We start from the raw sequence: 16,894 nt of genomic DNA on the forward strand, positions 1-16,894 counted from the left end.
GTCTGAATGGCTGGTACTGGGCTTTCTCACTGATGTTATAGCAAGAAACCAGGTCCCCTAATTGGGATATTTTTCTTGTTCTGCCATTAGTCATTTTTATACTAGATGCAAACTGTGTACAGGATCTCAATACGTGTATGATCAAAGTTGTTTTTTTGAATGCTTCTGTTTGTGTTGTTTGTATGGGAAGGCTATGTGTGTTTTGTGTGGGGAGTGGATTGTTTTTGGGGTCATGCATGTGTCATCAGCTGCTTTTAGGCAAACTGTATTTAGGTGGAGAGGCTGAGTGTGTTAAGTAATTTGTGTATGATGTGTGGCTGAGAAGGTTTTGAATTTGGGGAGTTTAGAGTATTTGCATGTTATATATTCACAAATGGCTCTCAGACATTGTAGTAAAATAGAACTTCTCTTTACTTCAGTACACACACATAATGACATAACACAAGAGAGACTAACACAACAGAACAAGTGCATAACTTCACTGTGCTGCCATCTACTGGAAGGTGGACTGCATAAACCCCAATACATAACACTCCTCCCCCTAGACCTCAAAGTCTTTGAGATAACTGGGAGGTTTAATATTTCGTCTTGGGCGCCCCAAAACCACGTTTGGAACTGCTTCACCTGGACCTTCAGTTGTGCCCATCCCTTCTTCCTGTGCTCTGTCAGATGGACCACACAGAACTAGTTCTTCAACAACAACTCCTGGAGAACTGAGACCTGTATCATCCAGTGGTTCAACACCATCTGGTATCACATAAAACCCAGTATGACTGGGACCGGCAGCAGGCACAATCTCATCACTCCGTTCCCGAATCTGATCGTAATATTCTACCATCACGAATTTGTACTTTGTATGACAAAGGTCCTGTGGCCATAAGTACTTTTGCAGGTATCCATTTAGGCCCAGAAACATAGTTCCTGACATGCAAATACTGCAAATGCAAATACTCTGGTAGAAGCATTATAGTTCTTATTGAATTGCAATTCTTGCTTCTCTTGTAACTCAGTTGTCAAATCAGGATGTAAACGATCCAGACAAGTTTTAAGACGCCGGTTCATAAGGAGCTCTGCTGGACTACTACCGGTGCTTGAGCAAGGTTTCACATGTTGTTGCAGAAGGAAATTTGCAAGTCTACGATTCCAATCTCCTTCAATAATTCTCTTTAATGAGTCTTTGGTAGTCTGAACCATACGCTCAGCTTGACCATTTGATGATGGGTGAAATGGTGCAATAGTAACATGTCGAATAAGATTACTTGCCATGAAAGTTTTGAATTCTGATGAGGTAAATTGTGTTCCAACCAATGTGTAGCAAACAGCCTCCTTAGAATCTTTATGACTGTGACTGAGGTAGCAGATGTAACTGGAACAACTTCTAACCATTTTGAAAAGGAGTCAACAACTAAAAAAAACATCTGTCCGTGAAAAGGGCCAGCAAAATCTATGTGTAAACGGGACCAAGGTGACCTAGTCACTTCCCAAGGATGTACTGAAGCTTTAGGTGGAGAATGACGAGTAGATTGACATGGTACACAGTTCTTCACCCACTTTTCAATAACTTCATCCATTTTAGGCCACCAAACATAACTTCTGGCTAAAGCTTTCATGCAAACTATTCCAGGATGTCCTTCATGAAGAGCATGCAATACTCAAGCTTGTCCTGCATTTGGAATTACCACTCTGTTTCCCCATAATAGGCACCCTTTATTGGCAGATAGTTCATGTTGGCGCACTACAAATGGTTTGAACTTGTCTTCCACTTTTGATTTTGGCCACACCCTCCAAACCCAGTTGAGCACACAGGACACCAAAGGATCCTAGGCAGACATACACGCAATGTCAATTGCATGTAACGGAGGGTTTGGAATGGATTCCAACATGAGGACCTCAGACATAGGAGGAACAAGGAAGTCAGGAGAAGGCAAACGTAATCGGCTTAATCCATCAGCATGTGTGATATCCTTGCCAGGACGATACTTGAACTCACAATCATAGGCATTCAGCATAAGGGACCACCTGAGCATGCGTGGTGAAATTATTTGAGGAGTGGGAGTATTGCTGGTGAACAGACCCAGTAAAGGTTTATGATCTGTTATAATAGTAAACCTCCGCCCATACAAATAGTCATGAAACTTTTTTACACCGGACACAATAGCTAAAGCCTGCTTGTCAGTTTGGGCGTAATTACTCTCTGTAGTAGATAAAGTCCGTGAATAAAACGCAATAGGAGCCTCAACCCCATTTCTCAAAGTGTGGCTCAATACAGCCCCTATGCCATACGGAGAAGCATCGCAGGTGAGGTTGAGCGGTTTCTCCAAATCATAGTGTACAAGCAAACTGTCAGAAGACAACAGGTTTTTAGCAGCGCTGAAAGCGGTAGTATGAACGTCAGTCCACTCTTATGGAGCATATTTATCTAGTAGACGATGCAGAGGTTCAGCAACAGTGGCTTTATCAGGCAGAAAAGAATGGTAAAAATTAAGCAACCCTAGGAAAGCTTGCAGTTCTTGTTTGTTTGTTGGAACCGGAGCTCTATGGATAGCTTCAACTTTAGAATCAGTTGGATGAATGCCCTGTGCGTCAACTTGGTAACCAAGGAAATCCACGCTGCTTGCACCAAAAACACACTTTTCTTTTTTAAGTTTTAGACCAGCATCAAGAAAACGTTGCAAAACAGCTGTGCAGCCAATGACTGTATAGAATCTGCTCCAATAAGAACGTCACCAAAATAAGGCACTACACCTGGAAGTCCAGATAAGAGGTCCTCCGTTAAATTCTGGAATATGCCAGGAGCAATGGAAACTGCAAACGTCTTGCTCGGAAAGCTCCTTTGTGTGTTATTATCGTTTGTGCATCAGCAGCCTCATCATCCACAGGTAACTGCTGGTAGGCTTGAGCCATATCCAACTTGGCAAATACTTTTCCTTTTGCCAAAGTAGTAAGAATTTACTACTGGAATTTGATAGGGATGCTCTTGCAACGCTTTGTTGATTGTACATTTGTAGTCAGCACAGATTCTGACATCCCCATTTGGTTTCATGACCGGAACTATGGGTGTAGACCCCTTTGGGTGTGTTACGGGTTCAAGTATACCTTGTTCCACAAGACGTGTAATCTCAGCATCTATTTTTTATTTTTTTTTTCAATTCTTTATTTTTGTGTGCAAGTGCTTGACAGACATATTTAACGTGCCACAACAGCACACATACGCTTTTCATCATAGATAGTATCTTGGCACATGGAAGTTGCACATTTTTTATATTAGACATAAATGACTAGGATACGGAAAACATAAATGGTTGATACTTCATGCTTATCCAACTAACAATATACGGGGTAGGTGTAAGAGTTGTCAGATTATGCAGGCTTAATCCAGGGATTTATGACATGAGTATTTGTACGATTTGATACAGGAGTAGTTGAGAACACAGGCAGACCATATACAGTGTGGTTGTTGGCTATGCCAAGGATTTTACAATATAACAAGGTAGGTATATCTCAAACGTTGGTACATTTTTAAGCAGTAACTATCTTGTGACATGCTGGCTAGACATTGCTTAGGTAGGGCTACTGGAGTCGGGCATATCGCTGTCGGCTGACTTAGGTCAGTGGGTGCAGTAGGCAGGACAGTCAATACCGTTGCGGTGCGGAGCCAGGGGTACTAGGTCTTAGGCGGCAAGGATGTAACTTAAGGCTGCGGCCTTCTGTGATGCGTAAAGTTGGGCTATGACTCAAAGATAATATGTTGGACCTGGAGACACTGCGGTCTAGCTCAATATACAGTGACAGGGATCTGCAGGCATTTGCAAGCATCTCAGGTACTCATCTGAGTGGCGGTTGAGCTTCTCCTCCCTGTCTGGGGCCATCATCAGGTGCATCGCTTGTAGGCTTGATGTAGCATGGGGAGGGTGCCTGGTGAAGGCTCTGTGCGGTATACGCTCATGGCTCCCCTAGTTGCAGACCGAGGGTTCAGGAGCTTTTCCAGCCCCCCTCTCTCCCCGGCTGTGGTAAGAGGTGACATTGTCTCTGAATTTGCCCTGTGCCATCCTGTCGTGCTCCTCCGCAATCAATGCAGTCGTGTCGGCAGATCGCGCACGTGGCTTGCATGCGGCAGCCATCTTGAGGGGTGCTGCTTGGTGAGTATCAGCTGCAGGGTGGTTGCTGTAGGCCCATAGTGGTGTGTTAGTGGCCACCTGTGTAGACCGGGATGACCCCCCCGGTCCAGAAGGGGGGGGGGGAAGCCAGACGCCGGCCGGAGACCCGGGAGAGCGGCCATCTCGTCCCGGCTCAAGCCCCTACACACTCCGGGCCCCTGTCGGGCCACTATTGGTTCCAGGCACGGTCTTTAAAGGTGTCCTCTCGTACCCCATCAGTTGGGGATCAAGGTGGTCACCGTCGTGGTTTTCAGGTTAGATTTGGCCTGAAGTTAGTGACGGTTTTCCGGCCCCGGAGCGGGAGCTCAGACATGGCACGTCTGATCCCTTCGGCGGTCAGGCCCCGCCCCCCTCATCATTTATTTTTGATCTGAGAGCTAATGCAATTTTGCGAGGCTTCATACGAATTGGGGATACTGTTGAATCTAATACAAAAGAAACAGGAGGGCCTTTAAACATGCCAAGACCTTCTTCAAAAACTGCACTAAATTTATCAATCACATTCTGTAGAATATCTGTGGATACATTATTAACTCCAGTTAATGAAATTCCTTAGGGTTCAAACCACTCTCTACTTAGCAAACTTGCTCTTTGTCCCTTAGTAATTATTAAACGTAAGTGTCCATTTACTGACATTCCATCCTCGTCTCCAGTTTAGAGTATTAGCATGTTATATATTCACAAATGGCTCTCAGACATTGTAGTAAAATAGGACTTCTCTTTACTTCAGTACACACACACAATGACATAACACAAGAGACACTAACAAAACAGAACAAGTGCATAACTTCACTATGCTGCCATCTACTGGAAGGTGGACTGCATACACCCCAATACATAACAGGGAGGCTGTGTGTGTTGGGTGGCTGAGAACATGTTGAATTTGGGGAGGTTGTGTATGTTGTGTGGCTGAGAATGTATTGAATTTGGGGAGGCTGTGTTTGTTGTGTGGCTGAGAACGTTTTGAATTTGGGGAGGCTGTGTGTGTTGGGTGGCTGAGAACATGTTGAATTTGGGGAGGCTGTGTGTGTTGGGTGGCTGAGAACATGTTGAATTTGGGGAGGCTGTGTGTGTTGGGTGGCTGAGAACATGTTGAATTTGGGGAGGCTGTGTGTGTTGGGTGGCTGAGAACATGTTCAATTTGGGGGGGCCGTGTGTGTTGTGTGGCTGAGAATGTTTTGAATTTGGGGAGGCTGTGTGTGTTGTGTGGCTGAGAATGTTTTGAATTTGGGGAGGCTGTGTGTGTTGGGTGGCTGAGAACATGTTGAATTTGGGGAGGCTGTGTGTGTTGGGTGGCTGAAAACATGTTGAATTTGGGGAGGCTGTGTGTGTTGTGTGGCTGAGAATGTGTTGAATTTGGGGGGCTGTGTATGTTGTGTGGCTGATAATGTGTTGAATTTGGGGAGGCTGTGTTTGTTGTGTGGCTAAGAACGTTTTGAATTTGGGGAGGCTGTGTGTGTTGGGTGGCTGAGAGCATGTTGAATTTGGGGAGGCTGTGTGTGTTGCGTGGCTGAGAATGTGTTGAATTTGGGGAGGCTGTGTGTGTTGGGTGACTGAGAATGTGTTGCATTTGGGGGGGCTGTGTGTGTTGCGTGGCTGAGAATGTGTTGAATTTGGGGAGGCTGTGTATGTTGTGTGGCTGAGAAGGTTTTGAATTTGGGGAGGCTGTGTGTGTTGGGTGGCTGAGAATGTTTTGAATTTGGGGAGGCTGTGTGTGTTGTGTGGCTGAGAATGTGTTGAATTTGGGGAGGCTGTGCATGTTGTGTGGCTGAGAATGTTTTGAATTTGGGGAGGCTGTGTATGTTGTGTGGCTGAGAATGTGTTTAATTTGGGGAGGCTGTGTATGTTGTGTGGCTGAGAATGTGTTGAATTTGGGGGGGCTGTATATGTTGTGTGGCTGAGAATGTGTTGAATTTGGGGAGGCTGTGTTTGTTGTGTGGCTAAGAACGTTTTGAATTTGGGGAGGCTGTGTGTGTTGGGTGGCTGAGAGCATGTTGAATTTGGGGAGGCTGTGTGTGTTGCGTGGCTGAGAATGTGTTGAATTTGGGGAGGCTGTGTGTGTTGGGTGACTGAGAATGTGTTGCATTTGGGGGGGGCTGTGTGTGTTGCGTGGCTGAGAATGTGTTGAATTTGGGGAGGCTGTGTATGTTGTGTGGCTGAGAAGGTTTTGAATTTGGGGAGGCTGTGTGTGTTGGGTGGCTGAGAATGTTTTGAATTTGGGGAGGCTGTGTGTGTTGTGTGGCTGAGAATGTGTTGAATTTGGGGAGGCTGTGTATGTTGTGTGGCTGAGAATGTTTTGAATTTGGGGAGGCTGTGTATGTTGTGTGGCTGAGAATGTGTTGAATTTGGGGAGGCTGTGTATGTTGTGTGGCTGAGAATGTGTTGAATTTGGGGAGGCTGTGTGTGTTGTGCTTGACTCTATGTGTGTTGTGGATAAGTCTTGTGCATGTTGTGTGAGGGGAGGCTATATGTTGTGTCCAGCCTATACATTACAATATTAGAATTTATATATATGTATTTTTTGACCCCACCTTCTGTTTATTTTGGGTGGGAGGCTGTAAACTCAATTACTGATGGTCCAGTGGGGCAGTGTTCATGCTCTCTATTGGTCTGCTCCTCTGGTGTAAGCATGTTATATGAAATGATACTGAGTGACTCAGAGTGCTGTCTGGGTAACTTGGATGACACACTCAGACTCATTCAAATAGGGCCGTAATTAATGTGGGGCATACAAGGCAGCTGCCCTGGGCCCAGTTACTCCGGGGTAGCCCAAAGCAGCTGCCCCAAAGCCCCCACTGCTCACAGTAATTTATTTTTTTCCCAGGGCCTGTTGGTGCTGGTGGTGTGACTGCACCACACACTAAGTAAGCAGGGACCCATTCAAGTGCTGTGGTACATTAAAGGGACACTATAGTCACCAAAACAACTTTAGCTTAATGAAGCCGTTTTGGTGTATAGATCATGTCCCTGCTGCCTCACTGCTCAATTCTCTGCCATTTAGGAGTTAATTCACTTTGTTTATGCAGCTCTATGGGCACATTCCTGCATGTGACTTACACAGCCTTCCTAAACACTTCCTGTAAAGAGTCATCTAATGTTTATACTTCCTTTATTATAAATTCTATTTAATATAGAATTTCTAATCACCCGCTCTGTTGATAGCTTGCAAGACCCTGCAGGAGCCGCATGTATGTAATTAAAGTTCAATTTACAGAGCAGGTTTTTAGCCCCTAAAAACCGACATAATCCTCGCCTGACAACTGGCAACTGTGCCCCAGCACAGGAGGCGACCCTGGTCCTGAGGTGAGGCTTGCCGCAAGCTTTTAGTCCCTCGGTGGGGCGATCCCTGTCACACAAGATGGAGACCGCTCGGGCGGTGAGCGGGGTGGACGGCCGCTGCCCAGCTATCCTGCCCACCAGAGGTACCGCAGAACCGAGAAGCTAGGCTGGTCTGACCCTGTCCCCCCCCCCCCCCCTATGGGCCAGCGGGGGTAATCCCGGTCCCCACCCTATGACCCAACGGGATGCCATGTTAACGGCGAGAGTCTGCTCCCAAAATGGCGGAGACCGCATGGCAAATATTTCAAGCGCGGGAGCAGCCGGACACAGTCTCCTCTCCTGAAATTACACTGACGGACTGCAGACCCTTAATGAGCAAGAACCGGCGAATAAGTGCTGAGGTCCCGCAAGCAAGAGAGGAGCAGCGCCGATGCCCGCAACGCAAGAAGGTATTAACCCTACAATGGGACAAAGCTATAAGACCCTAGAAAACCTTACCATGCCGCACAACTAACTGCACGGGGGTAGAAACAAAACGCCTCACAACTGGAAACCATCATGCTGGGATTCTCCCCCCGTTAAAGACAGGCACCAGGCTGGATAGCAAATGCCCCATAAAGGAAACATCGCCTCCCCATATGGACACCCAATGGGACTGTATATATACCCAGTCATAAAATCTTCAGTCCCACAGCGGCAGAACGCGCTGCATACAGACGGGCCACCCAGCACGCCGACATGGACCTTCGCCTGACTGATATGGGTCCAACATGGGGTGGACATTTTAAACAGTGGAGCATAGTCTTAATGACAGCACTGCTTTTATGTTTTGCTCTATGTCTCTAAGCGACCCACATCTTAAAGATAGCGTAACAAGCAACCATTTCATCACTGCATAGGCAGGCAAGTGAGATGTAACACCACCAAGTCAATTATTAGAATAATCTTATATGTACATTCTCTGCACAATTTACAGAGCAGAATATAACAACTTTTTAAGTAAGTTAACATCTGATTGAAAATAAAATTATTTTGTTCATGCTGGCTGTGTCAGTCACAACCAGGGGAGGTGTGGCTATTACTGCATAAACATAAACAAACGTGGTTTAACTTCTAAATGGTCGAGAATTGAGCAGTGAAACATCAGAGGCTATACACAAAAACTGCTTCATTAAGCTAAACTTGTTTTGGTGACTATAGTGTCCCTTTAACAGTGCGACTGGCCCCCTTTCTTTTGGCAGCATGACAGATGCGAGTCCCTTCCTCCCAGATAGACTGGAGCTGCAGCCTGTGTAGGAGAGAGGTAGAGAGGGTTGGAGGGGGAGGGGGAGGCGGCAGGAGTGCCAGAGAATAACTCCCAACAGCCTCAGCCACCATACTGGACTCAAAAGCAACCCTTTTGCACCTAAAAGGTAGGAAACTGAGAGGTGGCTATACAAGTGTAAATATTGCATGTGTGTCTCTGTGTCAGTTTGTCAATGTGTGTGTGTCAGTATGTCTGTTTGTGTGTGTGTGTGTGTGTGTGTCTGTGTCAGTATGTCTGTCAGTATATGTGTCTGTGTGTGTCAGTATGTCTATCAGTGTGTGTCAGTATGTCTGTCAGTGTATGTGTCTGTGTGAGTGTCAGTATGTCTGTCAGTGTGTGTGTTGGTGTGTGTCAGTATGTCTATAAGTAATTAGTGTGTGTCTATGTATCTGTATGTAGTCAATGTGTGTATCTATGTATCTGCCAGTGTGTCAGTGTGTGCATCTGTGTGTGTGTGTGTGTGTGTGTATCTGCGTGTGTGTCAGGTGTGTGTATCTGTATGTTGTCATTGTGTGTATCTGTGTAACTGTATGTAATCAGTGTGTGTATCTGTGTATCCGCATGTCTGAGTATCTGCATGTTTGTCAGGTTTTGTATCTGTGTGTCTGTATGTGAGTCAGTGTGTGTATCTGTGTGTCTATATCTGCATGTGAGTCAGTGTGTATATCTGTGTATCTGCAGTGTGTGTGTGTGTGTATCACAGTGTGTGGGGCAGTGTATGTGTATATGTACATGCATCTCATACATTCAACACTACACACTAATGCACCCCTGCATTCAAACTTCAACACTACATACAAACACACTCCTGCTTTGAAGCGTCAGCACTACATACAAAAATGTAGTGGGATGGTGACAGTGGGGGGGTGGTGGTGGTGTGGGAAGTGGTGACAATAGGGGGAAGGTGACAGTGGGGGGTGACAGTGTGGGAAGTGGTACTAGTGGTGGTGATGATGATAGTGGGGGGTGATGACAGTGATGGCGGTGACAATGGGGGGATGGTGACAGTGGGGGTGGTGGTAGTGTGAGGGGATAGAGTCTGCAGCTAGGCCGGGTGCAAACCATGGATCTCGCGATCTCCGGCACAGCGTTGCCGTGGTAATCCACGGCAACGCTGTGTTTTGCTGGAGATCGCAAGATCTCTACTCCATGGTCTGCAGCTTTGCACGCGGCGGAGCTGCAGACTGGAGGCAGTGGCAGACTACACAGAGGGACCCAGCTCCCGGCGGCATACAACGCAAGCCTCCGGACCCCCTCCTGGTGGCGGCCCGACACCTCAGTTGACCAGGTTAATCACCGGTTCGGCAAACTTGTTACATTTTAGTATCAGGTTTGTGGGAACCGGTGAGAACCGGCTGAATCCCACCACTGGTTAAACACCAAAATTATATATAAACACACCCCTAGTTTCAAAAACCAACACTGCACATAAGTGTATGCTTGCATTCAAACGCCAACACCACATACAAACACACACCTACATTCACACAAATATACTCCATACAAAAACATGCTGACATTCAAACACACAAACACTGCTTAGTGCTAAATACAACCCTGCAAGCATTGGCGGATCCAGGGGGGGGGCAACGGGGCAATTGCCCCCCCCGAGAAAATATTGCTGCCTGAGGCTCTCCCCTGCCGGCCCACGTAGGGCTGGTGCTATCCAAGCACCAGCCCTGCTGATTGCCTGAACGGACCGGAGATCAGTGATCTCCCTCCCCGGCCCACACAGGCAGATTGCTGAGCGGCCGGCAGGGGAGGGAGTGAGAGAGAGAACCCGGGGGAGCTCTTACCTGCAGCTCCGCCGGGTTCTCCTCTCGCGAGCACGGAGCGTTACCATGGCAACGCTCCGTTCTCGCGAGAGTGAACTCTAGCCTGAGCTGCAGGTTAGAGTTCACTCCCCCACTAGAACCACCAGGGAATGGAAGAGAAAGCAATGTCTCCCCTCCCTCAGCACAGGTAAGAAGGGAGGGGGGACATTAGCTTTATTTATTTAATTATTATTTAATAATGAAAACAAAAATATATATATTTTATCTGCCCCCCTATCCCCTCACACACTGCACCACACAGCCCCCCTTACCTACACAGCCCCCCCTTACCTACACAGCCCCCCCTTACCTACACAGCCCCCCCCTTACCTACACAGCCCCCCCTTACCTACACAGCCCCCCCCCTTACCTACACAGCCCCCCCTTACCTACACAGCCCCCCCTTACCTACACAGCCCCCCCCTTACCTACACAGCCCCCCCTTACCTACACAGCCCCCCCTTACCTACACAGCCCCCCCCTTACCTACACAGCCCCCCCTTACCTACACAGCCCCCCCTTACCTACACAGCCCCCCCCTTACCTACACAGCCCCCCCCTTACCTACACAGCCCCCCCTTACCTACACAGCCCCCCCTTACCTACACAGCCCCCCCTTACCTACACAGCCCCCCCTTACCTACACAGCCCCCCCTTACCTACACAGCCCCCCTTACCTACACAGCCCCCCCTTACCTACACAGCCCCCCCTTACCTACACAGCCCCCCCTTACCTACACAGCCCCCCCCTACCTACACAGCCCCCCCCTTACCTACACAGCCCCCCCTTACCTACACAGCCCCCCCTTACCTACACAGCCCCCCTTACCTACACAGCCCCCCCTTACCTACACAGCCCCCCTCTTACATACACAGCCCCCCTCTTACATACACAGCCCCCCTCTTACATACACAGTCCCCCCTTACATACACAGTCCCCCTTACATACACAGTCCCCCTTACATACACAGTCCCCCTTACATACACAGTCCCCCCTTACCTACACAGTCCCCCCTTACCTACACAGTCCCCCCTTACCTACACAGCCCCCCCTTACCTACACAGCCCCCCTCTTACATACACAGCCCCCCTCTTACATACACAGTCCCCCCTTACATACACAGTCCCCCTTACATACACAGTCCCCCTTACATACACAGTCCCCCTTACATACACAGTCCCCCCTTACCTACACAGTCCCCCCTTACCTACACAGCCCCCCCTTACCTACACAGCCCCCCCTTACCTACACAGCCCCCCTTACCTACACAGCCCCCCCCTTACCTACACAGCCCCCCCTTACCTACACAGCCCCCCCTTACCTACACAGCCCCCCCCTTACCTACACAGCCCCCCCTTACCTACACAGCCCCCCCTTACCTACACAGCCCCCCCCTTACCTACACAGCCCCCCCTTACCTACACAGCCCCCCCTTACCTACACAGCCCCCCCTTACCTACACAGCCCCCCCTTACCTACACAGCCCCCCTTACCTACACAGCCCCCCCTTACCTACACAGCCCCCCCTTACCTACACAGCCCCCCCTTACCTACACAGCCCCCCCCTACCTACACAGCCCCCCCCTTACCTACACAGCCCCCCCTTACCTACACAGCCCCCCCTTACCTACACAGCCCCCCTTACCTACACAGCCCCCCCTTACCTACACAGCCCCCCTCTTACATACACAGCCCCCCTCTTACATACACAGCCCCCCTCTTACATACACAGTCCCCCCTTACATACACAGTCCCCCTTACATACACAGTCCCCCTTACATACACAGTCCCCCTTACATACACAGTCCCCCCTTACCTACACAGTCCCCCCTTACCTACACAGTCCCCCCTTACCTACACAGCCCCCCCTTACCTACACAGCCCCCCTCTTACATACACAGCCCCCCTCTTACATACACAGTCCCCCCTTACATACACAGTCCCCCTTACATACACAGTCCCCCTTACATACACAGTCCCCCTTACATACACAGTCCCCCCTTACCTACACAGTCCCCCCTTACCTACACAGCCCCCCCTTACCTACACAGCCCCCCCTTACCTACACAGCCCCCCCCTTACCTACACAGCCCCCCCTTACCTACACAGCCCCCCCCCTTACCTACACAGCCCCCCCTTACCTACACAGCCCCCCCTTACCTACACAGCCCCCCCTTACCTACACAGTCCCCCCTTACCTACACAGTCCCCCCTTACCTACACAGTCCCCCCCTACATACACAGTCCCCCCTTACATAAACAGTCCCCCCCTTACCCACACCCCCCTTACATACACAGCCCCTCTTACATACACAGCCCCCCCTTACACACACAGCCCCCCCTTACACACACAGCCCCCCCTCTTACACACACAGCCCCCCCTCTTACACACACAGCCCCCCCTTACACACACAGCCCCCCTTACACACACAGCTCCCCCATACATACATAGCCCCCCTTACACACACACACAGCCCCCCTTACACATAGCCCCCAATACACTCACTGCCCCCCATACACACACACAGCACCCCTCACACAAAAACACACTGCGCCACTCACGCACAAACACACTGCTCCCAATACACACACTGCACCATTTACACACAAACACACTGCTCCCAATATACATATTGCTACCCCATACATACACTGCACCCCTCTCACACACGCACTACCCCTTCATACACATACTGCGACCCTCACACACACTGCACCCCTCACACACATACACACTACAACCCCTATCCCGGCAGACATGGGTAAGTTATCAAATTTTTTTTAAACAGTTTGACTACTTACTCTGGGAGGGCGCCACAGCAACTCCTGGCACCAAAACCACTACAGAGAGCTGTAGTGGTTATTGTGCCTGGATTGTTTCTTAAAATAATCTGCCAGTGCCCCTCCCGAGATTAGCTTCTGGATCCGCCACTGCCTGCAAGCATGGGGAAATGGTAGAGCCCCAACCGGCAAAGCATTGTTGGAATTGCATGACCGATGGTGATCTACCTTTTGGTCACCATTTCGATAGAGGGGCCCAAATAAATTCTTGTACCAGGGCCCTCCGTACTTTAGGTCCGCCACTGCTTTGGGGTGTAGTTGAACAAAAATTGTAGTCCAGGCACTCAAGGATCAATTCAGCAGGTTTATTGGAACAAAGTGAAACGTTTCGATCCCACAAGGGATCTTTCTCAAGGGCATTATTTCATGCAAGGAAATGAGGGTGCAGGGGTAGAATGCTTGCCCAGGGTCTAATGAATTTTAAAGACAACCCTGCATTCAGAAGCTCCAGGATGGCAATGGAGAGAAGACCACAAGCTCCCTATGTATAGTGAGGGGGTGCTGAGCTGGTCAGGCAGAGCTTTATTTAAGTGAATAAAGCCCAGTGTGATAGCGGAGAGGTTCCCGCAATGTATCTAAGTGTCTTCTTCCTTGGAGTCAGTGAGAGGAGAACCACGTGGCCGCCAGTCACAGCCCAGCTTGGAAATAATTTATCACTGGGTAATATGAAACCACAGACAGGACAAGTCAACAAACATACAAATAAAACTGAGTCCAATGAAACCGAGAGACTATGACTTGGAAGTTACATCATTTACAGGTTATAATAGCATCCATTCTGAGGGACAATCAGTCAATTTATTTAACTTAATGTATTTAGAGTGATCTGAAAATATAACCAATTACTCAAACAGGGATTTATTTACTGTCATTGAACTCTATTGAATTAGAAACCTGCTCCCTCAATCGGTAAAATCTTTATTTGCTCCTTCCTTGTAATCACAAGTAGGATAGTTATTTCTGTACTCCCCTGGAGGGTCCCAAATTGTGGCCACATAGATAGTGGTTTGTACCTCTGGCACACAGTGGGTTAATGTGGCAGTGGAGCTCTGTGATACAGTCATACAACTGCACATCACTGTGAGTTTTGTTGATTTGGAGTGTAATACACTAATACCCAGCCCACATTATGCAAGATTTACTGCTGTGGAGCTCTGTGATAGTTATACACATGGCACGTTACTATTCGTTCTGTTGCTGTGGTGACACACACATTGTACATTGTGTGATACTTACTGCTGGCTGTGGAGCTCTGTGATAGTTATACACATGGCACGTTACTGTTCGTTCTATTGCTGTGGTGACACACACATTGTACATTGTGTGATACTTACTGCTGTGGAGCTCTGTGATAGTTATACACATGGCACGTTACTGTTAGTTCTGTTGCTGTGGTGACACACACATTGTACATTGTGTGATACTTACTGCTGTGGAGCTCTGTGATAGTTATACACATGGCACGTTACTGTTCGTTCTGTTGCTGTGGTGACACACACATTGTACATTGTGTGATACTTACTGCTGTGGAGCTCTGTGATAGTTATACACATGGCACGTTACTGTTCGTTCTGTTGCTGTGGTGACACACACATTGTACATTGTGTGATACTTACTGCTGTGGAGTTTTGTGATGAACTACACATCATATAGAAACATAGAATGTGACGGCAGATAAGAACCATTCAGCCCATCTAGTCTGCCCAATTTTCTAAATACTTTCATTAGTCCCTGGCCTTATCTTATAGTTAGGATAGCCTTATGCCTATCCCACGCATGCTTAAACTACTTCACTGTGTTAACCTCTACCACTTCAGCTGGAAGGCTATTCCATGCATCCAATACCCTCTCGGTAAAGTAATACTTCCGGATCACTGTGAGTTTCATTGCTGTGAAGCTCTGTGATACACTCATACACATGGTTTTTTTACTGTGATTTTTTTGTTGCGGTGGAGCTCTGTGATACACTCATACACATTGCACATTACTGTGAGTTTTATTTCTGAGGAGCTCTGTTATTCACGCCCAGCATGCATTGGGAGCTTTTAGCAGTGACAGATAGGGAAATCTGACCCCAGAGAGAAACTGTTTCACCTGAAGAGCTGACTGCTATAGTCTATCATAAATCTCCTGTTGCAGAGATCCTCCACCTGGACACGTGCCCTAACACCACATTGTACTGCTCTGGCTGTAATGGCAGTGGTTGTTACGATCCCCCTGGCATCGTGTGGGGCCTGGTATGTGTCACCGTGATGCCCACTGCCTTAAAACACCCACACTGTACGAACACTGTCCATATGTGAACAAGTGTCAGCCAGGAGAGAGGGGGGGCACAGCTATCCCCCAGCTGTCATTCCTGCTGTCTCTTTAAATAGAAAAACATTTCCCCAGCCCGAGCAGACCCTGTCATGAAATCAGCCATTTACATTGTGTACCCTGCAGTCAGGCTGCCCAATCCCTGATTTTTCATTATGTCACTGGCCCTTGCTATACACGCAGGTCTTCCCTGTCTGCTACGGCAGTGGGGGTCACAGTCTGTACCTCTGGGTAAGCTCCTCTTTGTCTTCTGCATTCAGGACGCTGTCAGGGGGGGCTTCATCGTCCAGGCAGAAGGAAATCTCAGACGCTCTATCACATTCTGAAGGAAGCAAGCTTTCCATGTTCCTGGTCGAAAGAGCCCCTTGTTGGGCTTGGATTTTTCACCCAAGATCAGACCTCCATATAGCTCCCACAAGAGAGTGGTGTCGTACGCACAGCAACAGCAGACGGACTCGAGACTTCTATTCCCCTGACTCAGGGCAGTCTTAAAATAGACTGCAAGAGAAAACAGGACACTCAGACACACAAGCTCCACACAGCCGCAAGTTCTTTCTGTGCTCCTCTCCTGGCTCCTAGAGGCCTACATCGTCTCAAACACACCGTATATTCCTTCTAATCATGGATTGCATGCAGCTCTCTACTTTCAGTACGGGTTTAAAGTAGGACTATAACTTCTCTTCGAATCAGTCCATTAAACTACTCACCTATAACTTGTGTTATCCTATTTTACATTCGATGAACCTTTTCTTTTAAATATATATAATAGATTTCTACAAGTAGTATAACAGTGCAGATCAGTCAAGGCACGACAAGGGCACAATATGTAAATGAGGAGGACAGAAACGTTGTTTCATTTATCCTCTTCTTTAAACATGTTTAATGGTAGAAATGAGAAACATTTATAACGACTGATAGAGAATCCCGGTTGCAGGATATAAACGTATGGATTTCTATAGTTGGTGTTATTCTCCAGACCTCACAAACACATATTTGTGAAATTTGATAAGTAAATAAATTATTACAAATCAGGGGAAATGAAAGTTTTCCTTTAACTTCTCATTTATTAAATGAGTCTGTTTGCCGAGTGTAGCGGACCACGGGTAACCTGCTAATTCCTTCCTTCAGCCACTCAGGAACCATTAACACCAACCGACATCCATTCCCCCGGTAACCAGAC

The 16,894-nt window shown here is 48.0% G+C and overlaps 1 protein-coding gene across 2 annotated transcripts in view; it reads right to left on the minus strand.

Annotated features, from left to right (window-relative positions):
* The window catches only part of CMYA5 (cardiomyopathy associated 5), a 67,775-nt gene extending 51,546 nt beyond the window's left edge, over nt 1-16,229 (minus strand). For both annotated transcript variants that reach the window (XM_063453579.1, XM_063453578.1), the window contains exon 1: nt 15,940-16,229. In XM_063453579.1, coding sequence (XP_063309649.1) covers nt 15,940-16,058 — 119 coding nt within the window. In that variant the 5' untranslated portion in view covers nt 16,059-16,229. The remainder of the gene's footprint in view (nt 1-15,939) is intronic.
* Between the last annotated feature and the right edge of the window lie 665 nt (nt 16,230-16,894).

The sequence above is a fragment of the Pelobates fuscus genome, chromosome 5 (assembly GCF_036172605.1).
Source record: "Pelobates fuscus isolate aPelFus1 chromosome 5, aPelFus1.pri, whole genome shotgun sequence".
NCBI classification, from domain to species: Eukaryota; Metazoa; Chordata; class Amphibia; order Anura; family Pelobatidae; genus Pelobates; species Pelobates fuscus.